Raw genomic sequence first — 17,739 nt, 5'->3', positions numbered from 1 at the left:
TAACCATGGAAATGGGTTTTTTTGGGTCTAACATTTTCAAAACATGCGGAAGGGAAAACCTAGATGCCCTTGTCATGCGACTCTTAGTGGAACACTGAAATCTCACTTTAAATTTTTCAGTTGCCCCCATATTGTGAATGCCTGAAAATAATTTTAAAGAGCGAGTATTCTGTATTTACTGCACAGCTACCAAAGTGTATTTTACTACTGATTTGTGATTGAAACACCCATTTATAAACATCACTGACTATCTTTCATTATGAAATGTTGTGTATTAGTATTGCCTTTAAAAATTTTATCAGTAACTTCTGAAGCACAAGCCATAGAATCTAATACATAATTTACTTTAGTGCAGGCAATTATGTTGATTGCAAAATCCATCAGAATACACTAGTTCTAAAAATGAGAGTCTATATGGCAGTCCATATTTAGCAAATTGAGGTTATTAATCAGACCCTATTCCTTGCCTATCATTCATCCATATGTTAAGCGTTTTTCAGCATGCTTGCCAGGGAGCAGCAAGAGCAGAGAGCTTCGCAAGGGAAGGGGAGCAAGAGCTGAGTGTTGCCGTCCTGGAGGCAGGAGTGACGTCCTAACCAACAAAGTCTGAAGTGACCAGGAGGGTCCAAGTCAGGAAGGTCAGGGCAACGTTGTTAAGGTACGGGGCTGTCTAGAGGCGTGAACTACAAGGCGACTCAAGCCAGGGCTGGGGCAAGTAGCTGGGTTTAAGCACAGCCCCTGGGCACAGGAGGCCTTGGTGGAGACCCTGGATGGGCAGCTTAGGGCAACAACAGCTGGCTGGTGTAGTGAGAGCCCTGACCGGGAGGTCATCTGGAGGTGTAGGTAAATAGAGAAATACAGTAGCTTTTAGTTGGAGAACCTTTCTGCAGATTGCTCTTCTGTATGAAGCTCTAAAAATGGTGACAAATCATACAAACCATGAGTTTAGGAAATCAGACACTGTCAGTCTCTGAAATGCTGAGGGCTCATAGCTTTGCTTTGATGGGGAGACAGACAACTGACTGATATCCTCAGATGCTCAAGGTCAGGCTACTGGAGATATGCAATTACTCCGCATATGTTTTGGTGCAGAAAAGGAGTGGTACTTGTGAAAGATAAGAGCATCCATATTTCAGATTGCACTACTCTAAAAGCCAGAAGTACAAAGCTTCATTTCTCTGTGTCTTCATATGTTCTGACTGAAAATTATAGCAATTTTCACATACTTCTTGCTTTCCAATGTGCTAGTGAATTTTGTTACAGGCAAATCAAAGAACGGGAATGTGATAACAGGACTGTGAACTGTTGATTCCCGAGCTGCTACCAGCTTCTCATGTGACTGCATCAAATGTTCATTTCTGTAATAAAGATGTAATGGTTAGAACACAGCAATGGTGGTAAGCCAAAGAGTAGGAGTGTTCTTCAGGACTGTTTTCTTCTAGACTAGTGGATATGTCATATTTCCTAGATAACTAAATCTTTCTTGGACGTATTCTGCCTTATTCATGCTGGTGCATAAAAACATTTCTGACATAAAGAATCCAAGCCACAAGTATTGCAACCTTTAGGCTCCTTAAAGGGAAGAGATATGAGTATTCAGAGAAAAAAGGTCTGAGGGATGAACATTATTTTTTTGAGTCTTGGCTAAGATATGCATGCAATGAAAAACAAGCATTCTTACATGGACTATTTGCTATGGAGTTGGAGCAAAAAGGATCTTTAAAAGAATCCTGCAGGGAAGATACTGCAGTACAGTCATGCAGTGAAGACAAGGGTTTTCTTAGATACAGCAGTAAATTAATAGCGTGGCAAGCTAATTTCTCTCTCCTAATCCTGGTGACCTAGTGGTTGTTTTGCCGCTGTTAAGAACTCTGTAATCTGAAGATGCTTTTCTGTTAAAAACCTATCCTGACAGAGAAATGGACAGTCAGCCACCTCTGCAGCAGCAATTTTTGTTGAAGGTAGCAGGAGGTGCAAATCTCAAAATATACCTACAATGGGACTCATGGAAGTGCTAAGCTACCTAAAGTGGCCTACGCAGGGACCAGGTGAATGTGGTTTACAAGAGGTTAAACAAGTGCAGGGAACATCAAGAGTGTGTTTTGTTCCTGTTCATATGGTGTTAAACCGGTTGACTAGACAGAATTTGACCCTTGGAATTCTTAGAACTGTCCATATATTTCTATTAAATATGTATTTTATTGCTAATATTTTCAAGGTATTGAGTTTGGATTTTTTTTTCTTGTTCAATGAAATAACTAATTTGAAAGGAAAAGAAAGGAAAATGTTTCACTGCAAAAGCTGCTAAATGACAAAGACCGTCTCATTGCTCAGTATTCTCTTACCACTGTACTGATTGTGGATGTGGCCTACAAAGGATGCAGAATTCATCCCTTCATCTTTTTTTTGTGATACTTAAGCATGCATGCCAATGCATTAGTGTAAGTGTATACTAATATCAAAATGCATAGCAACTGACACTATAGAAACTGTTTACCTGCTATGCTTGGTATGCAACTTAGATTTTTATCTTTGTATGTAAATCTTGTAGACACAGAAACTGCTTTGGTACTGGAGTGGATATGGGAGTGGATATGAGAGAAATAGGCCATGGCTTCTTACAGGAGTTGAAAGTGAAAAAATATGGAAGAAAATAGACCAGATAACACGAGCAAAATGGGAAAAAAATAGAAAAAAACTACATTAATATATAACTTTATTTTACATCAAGTAAACTTGCAGCTGGAGTTATTAAAAGTGCATGTCATCAGTTCCACTGAAACAGCATCGACTGGAGTGGATTTGCATGAATTTGCAGGTGATTTGTTAGAAATAAATGTTTCCATGGAGTTGTGAAATATAATTGAACTGACTGCCTAAAAATCAAAGCTAAATATCAGATGAGCTCTTCCTTCTCCCTAGTGATTGCAAGAGTTAGGTTCTTATGTGAAATATTCCCCTTTGCTCCTGTAACGCACAAGCTGGCAGTCAGAAAGCAGGAACATTCCTAACCACAATCAGTAAATATAGGCTCTTTTTGATGATTGTAGGGACCACAGATAAATTAAAGTTTTCTTACCTGCACTGATCAAAAGATTCCTCCATCTCACACATGAGAAGATTGTCTGAAGTAATGAAGTGGGTAAATGTTGCACAATAAGGAATTGTGCTGCACTCATTGTCTTACTGGTGGGGGAAGCTCTACAAGATTCAGAGTTGATGTGAAGTATTTGTTGCTAAAGAGTCTATTGGAAATGTATTTCATTCAAGGGTAATAGAGTGCATAAAGAATTCAGGATCAAGCAACGTGGTGCAAACCACTGTGCTGTTTATATAGCTTCATTTTCATCCCTAGATCCTTTCAATATTAGCTGTCACTATTCAATACCAGTAGTTACGATTCTGCTCTGAGTGAATGAAATGGAGGCAGAACAGCTCTGCTAAAGAATTTTGGGTATAGAAAATAAGTGAAAGAATATTTTTTCTCATTATAGCTAATGCATGATACACTTTTTTCATTTTTTTTGTCTCAAATTATTTTGTGTTTTAAATATTGGTTATAGCAGACTGTACTGTGTGAGACTTGAATTTTATCTGGAATTTATTTTTAACTAAAATCTTCTTAGGTTGAAATTTTGTGATATCTAAATATAAAGTAAAAATAAATAAAACCATGTATACATGTTCTAAAAACCCTATTTGACTAGTATAGCAGCACCTCATGATAAAACTCGTAGGTTTTACAAGTTATAGAAACTCAGTTAAAAAAAATTGCCATTTTTCTAGCTCCTTTGCCATTAAACAACCTCACCCCAAGTGTCTTATGCATTTTTTATATGATGTCTGTTGCATAAAGCAGATTTTATAATTATTTAATGAATCTTTGTACTTGAACCATTATTTTAGTAACAATACTTGTAGCATTGATACCATATTTAAATCTTTTTTGGATAGAGGGAGCAATCAAAACAAAAAAAGCTAGCTAGTAAAATAAAGATGAAGTCTCTAGATTTCTGGCCTGCTGTGTTTGTGAGATAGTAGCAAATTTTGTGTTATTTTATTCTGTTCCAGCTGTTTATCTCTGCAAGCGGACAATGCAAAACAAAGCAAGGCTTGAGCTAGCAGACTATGAAGCTGTAAGTACCTGGGGAAAAATCAGTTTCTGTGCTGGGCCTAGTGAGCATGTGAAGTAATGTTGAGCATGAGAACTATAGGCATTATATGTGAAAATTTGTTTTCCACTTTTGCCAGCATGTGGGTCTGACAATGCTTAGTAGTGAGAAATGCTGTTTGAAGGACTGTTCTGAAAGCTAGTGGGGCAGAAGTCAACATTTTGGTCCATCTCTAATCTTACTCCGCTCAGATCAGCATGCCAGGATCAGAAGGAATGATTCACAAATCCCAGATGCACCATGAGTGTTTGAACGCAGTTGTACTCTACACCATATAAGGTTTGAATGAGGGATCCCTGGCAACATTTTCAAAAGCACTTAATAGATGTAGAAACATAAATCTCATTCTTAAAAGTGATGCTGGCACTTAAGCCCTTGTCCTGTCAGTTAGACAAGAGGCAAAGAGGGTCAGATTAGAAGCCATTCCTACTCCATGAAGGTTGTGCTGTGCCCCAGGCAAGGCAAGAAAATTGGGACCAAGAAGAGCTAGAAAAACTAGGAGCTTGATTAGCTAATGATGATGACACTTGCTAAGGAGAGAGAGGTCTTGAATCCCATCCCCATTCCTCCAGAAGTTCTTGAATTTTTCATGAAAATGTCAACATAAAATTCATTAACAGCCCTCGCTCTGTGCTGAAAGCTGTCCAGCTGTGCTGCTGTGACATGACAGCAGGATAGTCAGCCAGGCCTCTCGACATACCAAATATGCCAGCCACAGCACCATGCTGACACACTTTATTGCTTCTCCCAGCACAAACCTGCTTTTCAGTGTACTGCACTGTGGGGGATGCATAATTTTATACTTACATGCCTTAGAAAATTTGTCTCCAGTATACAATCCGTGAGAACCTTGACTAGTATTGACAAGATCTCTAGTGATTCTCCTGTTCACTCTCTGCGGTCTTTATTTTCAGTAATAGAAGTATCATAGAGATACATTTGCAATGCAAAGAAATACAGTAAAAGCAACACCTTGTTAGGAAGTTTACACTTGTTTCCTTGTTAGGAATTTTTCACTTATTCTCAGTGAAAGCAGTGTACCAAGGTAACTGGGGTCTTTTTTGAGGAAAGAAAGAACCTCGACCTTCTCCATGTCAACAGACTGCATACTGCTGCCATTTAAGCTGGAGGGAGATTGGAAAAGCTCTGTTAAAGACAGTGAAGCTATTCCAGAATCACTGGAAGAAATAATTTTTCTAACATTTTACAAATATTCTTCTTCCTTTTACTATAACATATATAAATTTCCTGTACACTAGTAAAGATCTATAGAGTACATATTTTTTCAAATGAGGATAGCTGTGGAGATCTTGGAAGATTCCTGTACTACCGAAATATTGATAGCTTCTTATTATTGTATTTTAAATAAAGTGATAGACAGCCAACGTGGTTCAAGGCAAACCATTTGTATAGGTGACTGATGGGAATCGCGATGTGGATCATTCAGTATGGAAAGTACTGCTATTGTCTTTCAGTATTAGGTACTTTCAAAGCAAGAAAATTTCTTTATATTATTACAGAATTACATAGCACCCCATATATAAAAATGCTTCACAAAACCCATGTTCTGCTGAAGGTTGCATCCTTCTCATCAGAGTTTCAAAGCTAAAATAATTGGGGCATTCAAAGGTAGGTAGGTTTAGTATTCCATCCCATTTGGTGTCAAGGAAAGGCTTTATATCAGATACGTAAGGTAGGTTTACACTACCACAAATACCATGACTTGTATTACATCTTGGGGGGGGAGGGGAACAGAGGAGAGGAGGGAAAGATAAGCTAAATGCTATTAAATAGCAATTAAATAACTTACAACCTAACTCACTAAAATTGTGGTGCATTTTCAGGAGAGTTTGGCCAGGCTACAGCGAGCATTTGCTCGGAAATGGGAGTTTATTTTTATGCAAGCTGAAGCACAAGCAAAGTAAGTTCCTTTGAAAATAAGAGGGTTTTGTTCCACATGCTTTTTGAAGGGAGAAGGGGAAAGTGATTGGACAGTTCTTATGTTTAAAATTTCAGTCATTTACACTGTTTTTCTTTAAATTTCCGATTACGTTGACAGAGTGGACAAGAAGAGAGACAAGATAGAGAGGAAGATTCTTGACAGCCAGGAGCGAGCGTTCTGGGATGTGCATCGGCCGGTGGTGAGTGCCAGTAGGGCCACTCTGCCTACGAGCAGGACCACTGATAAGTTTCAGACTCTATGGAGCACGGGGGTAGCCTGGGAACAAGTCAATGTCTGTAGGGCCACGGGTTGGGGGCTGCCTCCCGTTTTTGCAGGATCTATAGTTATCATTCTACTGTTGAAGACTGCAGATGTGTGTACACTGTTTGGGGTTTTCAGTGAATAGATTTGTTGAATCTGATTTCTTGAATCAGAAGATACCTGTCATTGACAATTACCATCTCAAAGGTTTCCCAATGTATGAGTCACACAACCAAAATTATCAGCATAGCTAAAAATACTTTTAAATAAATTTGACTTTATTTTCTTAACCTGTTTTTCTTTTCTCACTAAGCCTTTCAACTTCTCTCTATTCATATTTCCAAGCTATTTTTAACGCACATAAAAGTTAAATATTGTTAGATTTGAGCTGTGGGAGTCATACACCGTCTAAACAAGATTTGTCTGAGTTCCTTATCAAAGTCCATCTGAACCAAAATATATTAAAAAAAAAAAAGTGTCTTACATAATAAACCACCTTTGAGAGGGAAAGCTTTGAGAAAGAATGTTGCATTTCACAAGACTTCCAATTAAACTGTGACAACTCAATAATGTTAGGTGATGGTACCTGTAGAAGAGGTGAATACAGTGAGAAAGTTCCAAATTACAAATAATAAACCTGAACATGGTCAGTTTGATTTGTTATTGTGAAATTGAAAGAGCAGTAGAAGAAATAGATTTTTTAGGCAGGATTTAGAACACCAGGTAGAGAAAGTAATTTGGAGTGAAAGATTCAAACCGTAGATATTAGATGCGAGAGGTCTGGGATGTTATTGTCTGATGTCTGGCATAAAATAAGGAGAGAGGACAGAAAACAATCTGCCTCTGACGCTGATGGGAGCTACAAATAGAATAGACAAAGAAAGTTTCTATGGACCTCGGAACTTTGAAGGTGCAGACAGCTTTTGTATGGATCTAAGGGTTTTAAATGTAGGAATGAGATGCTATTTCTAGGTTTCAGAAGAGAACATGAGTTGCTGGAGGTTCAAGTTAAGATATAGGCAGACAATGAGGAAAGAATTAAATGAACGAAGACAAGAAAAAATTCAGCTTTGGCTGAACTGTGGATAAATCTGCCTGCTCCAGCAGATGTTTATAATCTGACTGTAGACATACCTAGGAAATATCAGATTGAAAAGACTGGCTTACAGTCAGCAATGTAGGCTCCTGACTTTAGGAGATAAAAATACAGGAATGGAGAGGTTCATACTTTGACTAACCAGCTCCTCTGACTAGTTAATGAAATGCTTATCTTGAAAACATTATGATTTTACTGCCACAGTAAAAGCCAAAAGCTTCTATTAAAAAGAAAAAAACAACAAAGCAAAACAAAATAAAAGAGGAACAGACTGAAAAAAGGAAGGTAGTGCTAGAACTAATGACTGTTTCTAATGTTTTTTCTAGCTTTCCAAAAGCCTACGAAAAATTCACAGAAATCTTGTTAAAACTCTGGAGAGCTAATTTTGGAAAAATAGGTAGTATTTGGATAAAAATCTTGTGTTAATGCTTATTTTTATTTCAAGTTTCTCATTTTTATAAAGATTCAGGGGCTAGGGGCAGTGACAATATTGTTCTAGATCCACCTGATTTTTTTTTTTTTTACCAGAAATGTATTTTGACGTCTAAATATTTCAGTAATTGCTTTTTTTTTTTGTCTGCCACATTGTCAAACTTCCCTGTTGGGTCTTCTTTTCAAATAAATAACCTAAATTCTTCTGTATGGAATCAGTAAAATGCAGTTTCCTGTCTTTTGAGGTGAAAAAAACTGAGAAGGCAATAACAACTCTGAGTGTTTTGCGTAGGGGCAATAAAACAGCTAAATTTAACAGGTTTCCTTATGTAGTGGTGTTGCAAATGCAGGAATCTTCATATATACAAAAAATATGTTAATACATCTTTAATTAAAGTAACTACTACAGAAACACTCTTAAGGAAATACAATAGGTATAATTTCTGTACAATAATTTCTGGTTCTGAAAATTAGTAACTAAAAACCTGAAATAGTCTATTGTAAATAAAGAGTAAATAGAAATTACATTTACTTTCAAAAAGAATTAAGCATGTAACTTCCCTGCAATAATATATTCTTTAGTACAGCTTCTAGCTTAGTTTCATATAACTTGTCTCAAAAATTAAATTTCTTCATCCTTCTCATCTACATTTTGTATATTATGTTTTTCTCTGACACACAGACCACTAAAAGATTTTTTCTATTTTAAAATAGTATGCTGAAATCCTGTTCTCTTAAGGTGAAAGCCCAGCTTTGCACTAGATATGTCCTTATACAAGCAAGGATGAGGACACTTGAGAATTCTTGTCAAGATGCATTAATCCAATGGATTACTATTATGTTTTAATTTATCAATACTACATTCCTTGAAAATGTCTCTGCATCTCTTTTTTTTCTTGTCCCAAGAAGGGTGTTGGTCTACACAGCCACTGGAGTTCCTTGTGTGTGTCTAATAATACTCAGGGAAAAGATTTGAACTCTAGTTTGAGAAGACAAAGAGGTGTAAACCAGAAGCTTTCCTTTTTATTTGGAAAGATGCTAAAAATCTTTTAAAATTTAAGTGATCCTAAGTTCCATTCTTAGTTTGAAATTCATCTCAGTTTTATGATGCTGTGAACATAATTAAAGCTTGATTGAACTAATTGATCAAATTTCTGTCCTTTGTCTGTTGGTCTTTGAACCTCATTTGTCTTGTCCAAACAGGAGAAAAAACTCATAGTTAAACTTTTATCCATTAATTGCACTCCTTGCAATGTTTTGATTAAATCCACTGCAGAACAACAGCGGAACTACTGCTACTTTGATAGCAGTCAGTGATCTTCAAATAAATACTTGAGAAAAGCATGTATTGATTTTACTAATTAGTCCAAGCAACAATTTTTCTGTCCTTCAAGTGGTGCTGTCTCTAGTGGGTTTAAAATGATTTAACTGCTTGCCCCTTTCTCTGCAGTATATCAGTTTTCATTATCAAAATATTTCTAGTGGATGACAGAATCAGATTTATTTCTCGTTCATTTCAATTTAATATATAAATCTGGAACTATTTAACATATGTCTGGAACATTTGGGAAGTCCCTCTGCCTGTGGCTGGGGGGCTGGAACTAGATGATCTTTAAGGTCTCTTCCAACATAGCTGATTCTATGATTCTGTGATTTATAGTATTTATCTCTGTTATTTAGTAAGTAAAAATAAAATTAGCTAACAAGGACATGTTTTGAGAATTTAAATTCATTCTATGTTGCTGCATAATTCTCTACTAAAATCTTCAACACAAGAGAACATTTAATCCTGACAAAGCTTTTGTTAAATCTTATGACTTAAGACAATCCCTTCTTTTGAAGGAAGCAGTTCAATAAGATTTGACATTTAACATTGTGTGTCCTGAAACACCAGTTCAATGAACAAATAAGAAAAAAATGAAAAACTATTTACTTAATTAAAAAAACAAGTTGTACACCATTATCAACTGATATAGACATGTTTTAGCACTTGAGCTGCATACAACTAATTTGTTTCCATAGTTCTACTTGACCACAGATCACTAATATTCAGGGATATTTGCAGCATATTATTGGACATATCACGTGTTTTTAAAATATATTCATATATAAAATATATATATTCATATATATAAAATATTTTCATACAAAGGCTATTCTATGCATGCACAGTTCCAAGATGTATTCAATTATTTCATTGTCACACTGAATTCACTGTGATTATTTATTGTATCTAGTGTTCCATAAAGGTAGTATTTAGTAGCATAACACATCTCTTTTAAGATAGATAATGAATAGACTGAAGAAACTGAGGAAAATTTAAAATGCTTTAATAAAACAAACAGGTTTTGATAATTTTTCCCTGATTATCTGCCAAATTTATGAGGCATCTGGAAATCAAATCTGAAACAGGCTGCTGCAGAATTTATACTTGAGAAAAATCATGGGAATTGCTTCCTAATTGTTAAACATGATTTATAGGTGGTAATTGGAAGGTATAGCTGTACTTTCCAGATCTGCTTATTTCTAACAAGAGAAACACTAGAAAAATGTGTTATAATAGATAATTTTAGAGAAGTTTGGTCTGCAGTTCTAGGCAGATGAAAGATTGATAAAAACTATATACAAAGTCATCAAACTTGCCTACTTATTACAATTCATATATGAAGTTACCATGGCCATTATGGACTGTAATCCAAACATTTATCTTTCTGTGTTTGCTTCTTATTACAACTATGATGCAAGTGTGAACTCCATAAAAGCACTTAATGGCAGCTATCAAAAGCTCAGTCACAGCACCTGTGTGTCAGGCACACACCTGAAGCAAAGAAACATGTTTCCAGAGAGATAACTGTGCCAAAAGTAATTGTGTGAAAGCTGGTGGTATGATACAATTAAAAAAAAAAAAAGTGTGTGACACACATAAATACTCTTGGAAATCCAAGTAGAGAGAAGAAAAATTGATCCTGATCCGTTCTATTACATGATAATCTCTTTTCTAAAACACAGTGCCAATACATGTATAGGAAAACTATCTTCTATCATCAGTTTCAACTGCAAAACAAAGAACATATTAAGTAGCCAGACCCTTTGATAGGGATAACCACACAACTTAGTTTAGAGCTTTTAATTATTGGGTTATGCTACATTTGTAATAGATGGGAACGTAAGTCGCAAAATTTAAAAAAAAAAGAAAAAAAGTCTATCACTTATATCATAAGAATTAAACTCACCATAGTATTTGTCCTCTTTCTTCAGACATCTGCTAATTTCGTGGGCATCTTATAACTAGAGATGTTGTCAAGACAAGTCACAGTGCTTACACACTTGATTTCTGAGAATAATTTTCAAAGAACCACTGAACCAAACAGAAATTGTAATTAAGCAATAGGCTTTTGGAGATGGTAGTAAAGTTCATAAGAGTGTTTTAGATTAGATACACCTAGTTGGTTGTAAATTAAACCCATGATTAAGTGCTTCAGTTGTAAGCAACAGTATTTTTTTCCATCCAAAAGGAAATGGTTCCTGTAGCCCAGTCACTGTAATCAGAGGTTTGGTTTTACTGCCTTGGGTGCTGCAACAGAGGCTGGTGAGATCTTCTCTAGCAGCAGTATCAATACTTGTTCCCACATATTTGCAGGTTCCAGCAACTATGGCTACTGGGTTCATTTTTTCATCACATAGTTGAGGTATCTAATAGTTATAAAGTGAGCTACATTTTAAACAGCTCTCAGGTCCTCTCAGATAAACACCAGGAAAACAGTTTTCCGAAATTTGTAAACGCTTGTAAATGCAAAGCCCTCCTTAGACTGGACCTTAAGATAACGGGTTTTCCAAAGCCTCTTAAAAGAGCTGACCACTTGTACTCAGCACAGTTTAAATGTTTCTCTGAGACTTTCTTTTTCACCAGCAAAGTCATTAATCATGAAGGTCTTCCACTGCAAAGGCATTTTAGTCATGGACCCTGAAGTGTACAAAGTGTGCTAAAAGCCACAAATATGCAAGTAATCTGTACCTAATCCTCAACATTTTCTTATGAGCCTTAGCAGCTTCTGCACACCAATAACATCCATCTCTGGGAAATGAAAAATTGGTGTATTACAGGGGCACATAGCCTGTATTTTTTCTCTGTAAGACCCTCAGTTTTAGTCATTACTGAAAACTTATTCAATATAGGATTTTAATCTCTCCTTTGCTGCTAGACTTTGTATGAACAAAAATAAACTTCCTTACATAACCAGAGTCAAACTGGGTATTCCTCCAGCTAATAAAGCCTTTGTAGTTTTTTTCCAGCTGAGTACTACTGGATTTTTTTCCTTTGCCTTATTTCTTCTTGTTATAATTTTTCATGTCCATTTTCCCCTCTTGATTTTTAATTATACACAGTTCACCTAGCTACACAAGTAAGCTGGAATATAAAAACTGCAAATAAAAATGAACTGTGCTTATCGTTCTCCTTATTGTTCATTGTCTAATTAGCTTTCTTTCTCTGCTTTAGAAGTAAGTGATATGAATAGTGACTGCTGAGACTCAGAAGGCTCCTTTCTTAGGAAAAGGAATAGCAACAACAGAAATAGCAGTATAGATTGATGCAGAAGGCAACACTAACATTTGACACTCAGGAAATTTCAGATTTTAAGCTTACTAAATTTGTGACAGTCTGCTATAACAAATAATGTAAAAGGCAGTTTTCAGTCTCTGCCTTGTCTTCATGTTTGTGTGTGTGACTATCTTTTCCAAGTGAAAGACATGATCTGTCATGTTTCTGTCCAATACCCATGATTTAAATTTATAGTGTTAAAATTTTGAAAGCCAGGAGATCTTGAAATTCAGCATTTGCAATTAAACATGTTTGAAAAACAAATAATAAAGATCTACTCCATAGTGTATTGACAATGAAATGCAATGAAATTGTGTGAGAGATGTGAATCAATCTGCCTAAATATTTACTGCTTTAATGCACACTGAATTCATGGGTGTGCATATGGAAATAAGGCAATTATTTTAAATAGCACTTATGCGTTTTTAGCTAAAGAGGCTGTGAAATTACATTTCCTTAAATCATGACTCGATTTATTTGTATGGGTTGAGTACACACCACGGGCTGCGAGAGGGCTGAGGCAGCAGTAAGGAAGCAAATACCAATCTTGTCTTTCCTTTCTGCTGTTGTGGGGAGAGGAAAGGAGGGTAATAAATTTCATACTGCCATGAATACTTGATTGGAGTGCTCTGTAAGGTGGATTATTTGAATTACAGTCCCTGCAGCTTGTGAAGATCATAGGCTATGCCACAGAAATGTAGACTGAGAGGGACCTCTGGAGGTCCTCTAGTCCGGCCTCCTGATAAGGCAGTGCTAACTTCTAAGTTGAGGTAAGTCCAGGTCCTGGTTTAAACAAGAACTGAAAATCATCAAGGATGAAGATTCCACAGTCTCTCTTAAACAATTTCTTCCTTCTATTATGAAGAATATCTCTTTATAGATAACTGAAGTTTCCTTTACTGCAACTTCTGACTGCTGCCTCCTGTCCTTTCGCGGTGTACCTTTGGAACACATCTAACTTTGAGAGCCCCCTTTAGGCATTAAAAGACAACAGTTAGCACTCCCCTTTTGCAAGCAGAAAAAAATCTGTTCCTCCACTGGACTTTTCCATTTCAAATATATTTGTGTTTTCTGTGAGGTACAGATCTAGTCTTGGTCTCCCAGGTGTATCTTCATGATGCCGAACAGAAAGAAATAACCACTTCCTTTGCCTTCTGGCTATGATATTGCTAATGCAGCTGGGTATGTGGTTTATCTGCAAGGACATACTGCTGACTCGTGTTCAGCTACCTCAGATTATTTTCTACAGAGCAGCAATACAGACAGTCAGTTCCCAGCCTGCTGCGATTCATCAGCTTATTCACTCCCACATGCATGTGTGTATTTGTATCAGATACAGGAAAACTTCTGGTTAGTCTGGCTTAAGCAGATAAAATAAATTGCCGTATTTTTTAAACGAGGAAAAACATCAAAACTTTAACGTTTACAATGATGTCAGTTTATTTACTTTCTATTGAGGATTTTACTCTTACATAGAATTACATGTACATCATAGCAAAGAGATTTTTACGCAGAAAAGTGTCAACAGAAATTGATTTTGGGTTTGTGGCCAGGCAATAAAAAGAGCCCTTGGATTTTTTACAGCAAACAAACTGTACATGTTAGGTGTTTTACACGGTTTGAATGGAAAACGCACCTTGAATACTGTGTTCAGTTCTGGACCCCTCACCACAAGAAGGATGTTGAGGCTCTGGAGCGTGTCCAGAGAAGAGCAACAAAGCTGGTGAGGGGGCTGGAGAACAAGTCTTACGAGGAGCGGCTGAGAGAGCTGGGGTTGTTTAGCCTGGAGAAGAGGAGGCTGAGGGGAGACCTTATTACTCTCTACAACTACCTGAAAGGAGGTTGGGGAGAGGAGGGAGCTGGCCTCTTCTCCCAAGTGACAGGGGACAGGACAAGAGGGAATGGCCTGACGCTCCGTCAGGGGAGGTTCAGGTTGGATATCAGAAAAAAATTCTTCACAGTAAGAGTCATTGGGTACTGGCAGAGGCTGCCCAGGGAGGTAGTCGAGTCGCCTTCCCTGGAGGTGTTTAAGGAGCGGGTGGATGAAGTGCTTAGGGACATGGTTTAGGGAGTGTTAGGAATGGTTGGACTCGATGATCCAATGGGTCCATTCCAATCTTGTGATTCTGTGATTCTGTGATTCTGTGAAATGTACTATGGCTAAAGCATCCCATTTGATGTAAATGACAGATTCTTCTGAAGAGTTGCTACAGATGTTAAGAAATTAATTCACTGTTAGCACTATTACAAGGCTGCCACAGTTATCAGTGAAGGATTATGAATATCAAGTGGACTTTTTTAAACTAAACATTCTCTCAGATAGTTGTTTTCACATGCTGGCTGTAGCCAGATCTTAGCATGTAAGTTCTCGCACCTGAAGATATTGGATCTCCTCTTCCTGCAGAGGAGGAGGCTTCAAATGTGTTTCCTGGCAGAATCCTCTTATGCGGCATCCTAAACAGCATCAATAAAAAGTTATGTTGCTAGGAACTCATACAAATGTGATTATTCAATAATTGAAGTAGGGATTAAAAAATCTTCTATATGCAATTTATTATTTATCTGTATCTATTAATCTCAGCAGTAAATGTATCAATACTGGACTGGCAAGTCCTTTGCTGTAAATTAATGAAATGGCATTTGTCCTTTGAGATAAGGGCATGCTAACAGATGGATGAAAAGAAGCTAAGTTTCCTTCAGATACTTGACAGTTTTTCAGCCAGCAAATTAAAAATAGATGGGTGCCAAATTCTACCCTAGTTATGATCTTGCTGTATGGTAAGTTCAACATGGTCTCAAGATTTTCTGTGTGTGTGTGGAGAGGGAACTGTTTTCATACAGAATATTGGTCCTGAAAGAAATAATCATTCTATTTACACATATATAATAGACTTCAAGCCTTTCAGGAAAACTGTTTGAAAACTATTTACAGTATTAGTATGCAAATTATATACTATACACCAAATGGGAATCATACAGCAGAGCACTGTGACAGGCATCTCACTATCTGAACTACGGCAGTCCAGTTTAAAAAGCAACATAAAAAGAAAACACAGCTGGATGTAATTGTATCCAAACACATACTTATTATGTTAATTGGAGCATATGAATAAAATTAAATCTTGTCCAGCAAAGGTTTTCCTACAAAGACCCTGAGTTATTTTAGCAAAATGTGCAAATAATGCAAGCTTTTGTGTTTGTTTTAATTGAAAAGACATTTGATATTTATTCCTACAAATTGACAGATGAAGTGCAGCAGCATCAGAGAAACAATAAATCCCATCTACTATCAAGTATAATTTTAATAAATATTCTTCAGTTGAGAAGAAAATGTTAATTGTGGCCCCGATTACATTAGGTACTTAAATAAAACTTACATCAAATTATGAGACCAGTATTGTATAGTGGTAGTGATATATGTCCTAAACTCCTGTTGTTACTCCAGATGGTCATAGTAATACACTCTTTATCTGCCTTTCCTTTTGCACGGAAGTTCCTGTCACTTCCCAGCCTTTACATTCCTGCAGCTGCTCTCTTACTAGCTTCCTTCAATCACACCTTGGTCCAGTTCCTGCCCTTGCAGCCTCTTGTGACTGCCCCTGCTGAAGTATGCCAAAGCAGCTGTACTTCAGCATGAGGGGTTTTAAACAGCCAGGTGTCAGTAAGAACCCACTAGCTGCTGTGGAAGGTCGGTATTGGGTTGGATCATTTTCCATCCAGCAAAAGCTTCATCCTTGTTTCATTTCTGAAAATCTCCCAGAATTTCCTGTTGTGTCCCTTGAATCAATCTACACAGCACTGGCATGTAAGTTACCTGGGCAAGGTCCTAAGTCTGGTTGTACCAATTTACTGCTGATGGACTTAAAATCCTTGAAAATAAGAGTCTTCAGATAAGATTTATGCTCCCCACTGCGCCCCATCCCCCCCCCCCCCCTCCATCCCCACTCCATCCTTTTTTAGGACATGATTTTAACAAACTTTTCCATGATGGAAAATTTTTCCAGGATTTTTCCAGACTGGAATGATTTTTCCAGGGGAGGCTCAGGCTGGATATCAGAAAAAAAATCTTCACAGAAAGAGTCATCGGGCACTGGAACAGGCTGCCCAGGGAGGTGGTCGAGTCACCTTCCCTGGAGGTGTTCAAGGAACGGGTGGATGAAGTGCTTAGGGACATGGTTTAAGGGAGTGATAGGAACGGTTGGACTCGGTGATCCAGTGGATCCGTTCCAACCTGGTGATTCTATGATTCTATGAAACTATAACTGAAAACTGAACAAACAACAGGCGTGCCTGCTGTTTAAATGGCTGCATTCGAGTGATGTAGATACTGTTAAAATCTCAGGTCTTCTTCAATTCCAGCTGCTGTCATAGTCCTAAAATGATGCATTGTTATTTTTTTAACTTTGTATCTCAATATACTGCCCTATGAAATTGCTTTATTCCTTTAAATTGAGCATCATGGAGAATTTTGTGTTTTTCAATCTGTCATTCTCTGAGAGTTACAAGTTATTCTGAGCTAAAAACCTACCAGTTTTGTTCACAAGAACAGAGTTTATATTCCCAAATCTAGCTCAATAGTTGTGTCAGTTTCAGTCTTGAGAATATTATGTAAGTGCTCTTTGTATTCTTAGTAACTAGGATCTGTTTATACTGCAACTTTCATATGATCAAATGCACATGAATGTGTTATTTTAAAATAAAAACATGTATATTAATTTAAAAACCGTACCAGATTAAAAAAAAAAATCAGTCTGTTACTTAAAATGTTTTCAGGAGGCAAAGTACCACAGGCTGAATGAAATGTATTTGTTTCTTGGTTCTGCCTATATAAGAAATGTTTAAAAGTTTTGTCTGTGAAGATATTATTAGTCTGATAATAAGTCCAGCTGGCAAGTAAATTCTACACCTAGCTACTCCCATTGCTTTCACTGAGATCCTGCTAGAGACCAGATTATTAGCTTTCTGCTCCCAGTGGCAAATGTAGTGCCTCTAAAATCAATAGGTAAAAATCACCTGAATGCCTAACATATTACTAGTTTTTTCCAGCAGTGGGTAAAGGACAGATTTATGCACAGAGCTTGCACTTACAGGAAAGTGACAGAGGAAGATGAGTTAGGAGAAACTAGAAGACGTGTGTTCTTTGGTATGCCACAGAGTTGTGAAAATGAATCTTTGAAGGCCAAATCAGATGTGTTGGAAGTCATTCTGTTTAAATTGCCAGTCTTCTGGTTAGGCA

The 17,739-nt window shown here is 37.0% G+C and overlaps 1 protein-coding gene across 13 annotated transcripts in view; it reads left to right on the top strand.

Annotated features, from left to right (window-relative positions):
• The window catches only part of RGS7 (regulator of G protein signaling 7), a 233,986-nt gene that overhangs the window by 172,893 nt on the left and 43,354 nt on the right, over window positions 1–17,739 (top strand). For all 13 annotated transcript variants that reach the window (XR_008449132.1, XM_054062702.1, XM_054062704.1 and 10 more), the window contains 3 exons: window positions 4,072–4,136; window positions 6,017–6,093; window positions 6,232–6,313. Coding sequence is in view for 12 of the 13 variants with exons in the window: in XM_054062702.1 (XP_053918677.1) it covers window positions 4,072–4,136; window positions 6,017–6,093; window positions 6,232–6,313 (224 nt within the window). In the remaining variant the exon portion in view is untranslated. The remainder of the gene's footprint in view (window positions 1–4,071; window positions 4,137–6,016; window positions 6,094–6,231; window positions 6,314–17,739) is intronic.

This window comes from Cuculus canorus, chromosome 3 (assembly GCF_017976375.1).
Source record: "Cuculus canorus isolate bCucCan1 chromosome 3, bCucCan1.pri, whole genome shotgun sequence".
Lineage (NCBI taxonomy): Eukaryota > Metazoa > Chordata > Aves > Cuculiformes > Cuculidae > Cuculus > Cuculus canorus.
The sequence above is the reverse complement of the archived record's forward strand: the minus strand, read 5'-3'. Positions and strand labels throughout refer to the sequence as shown.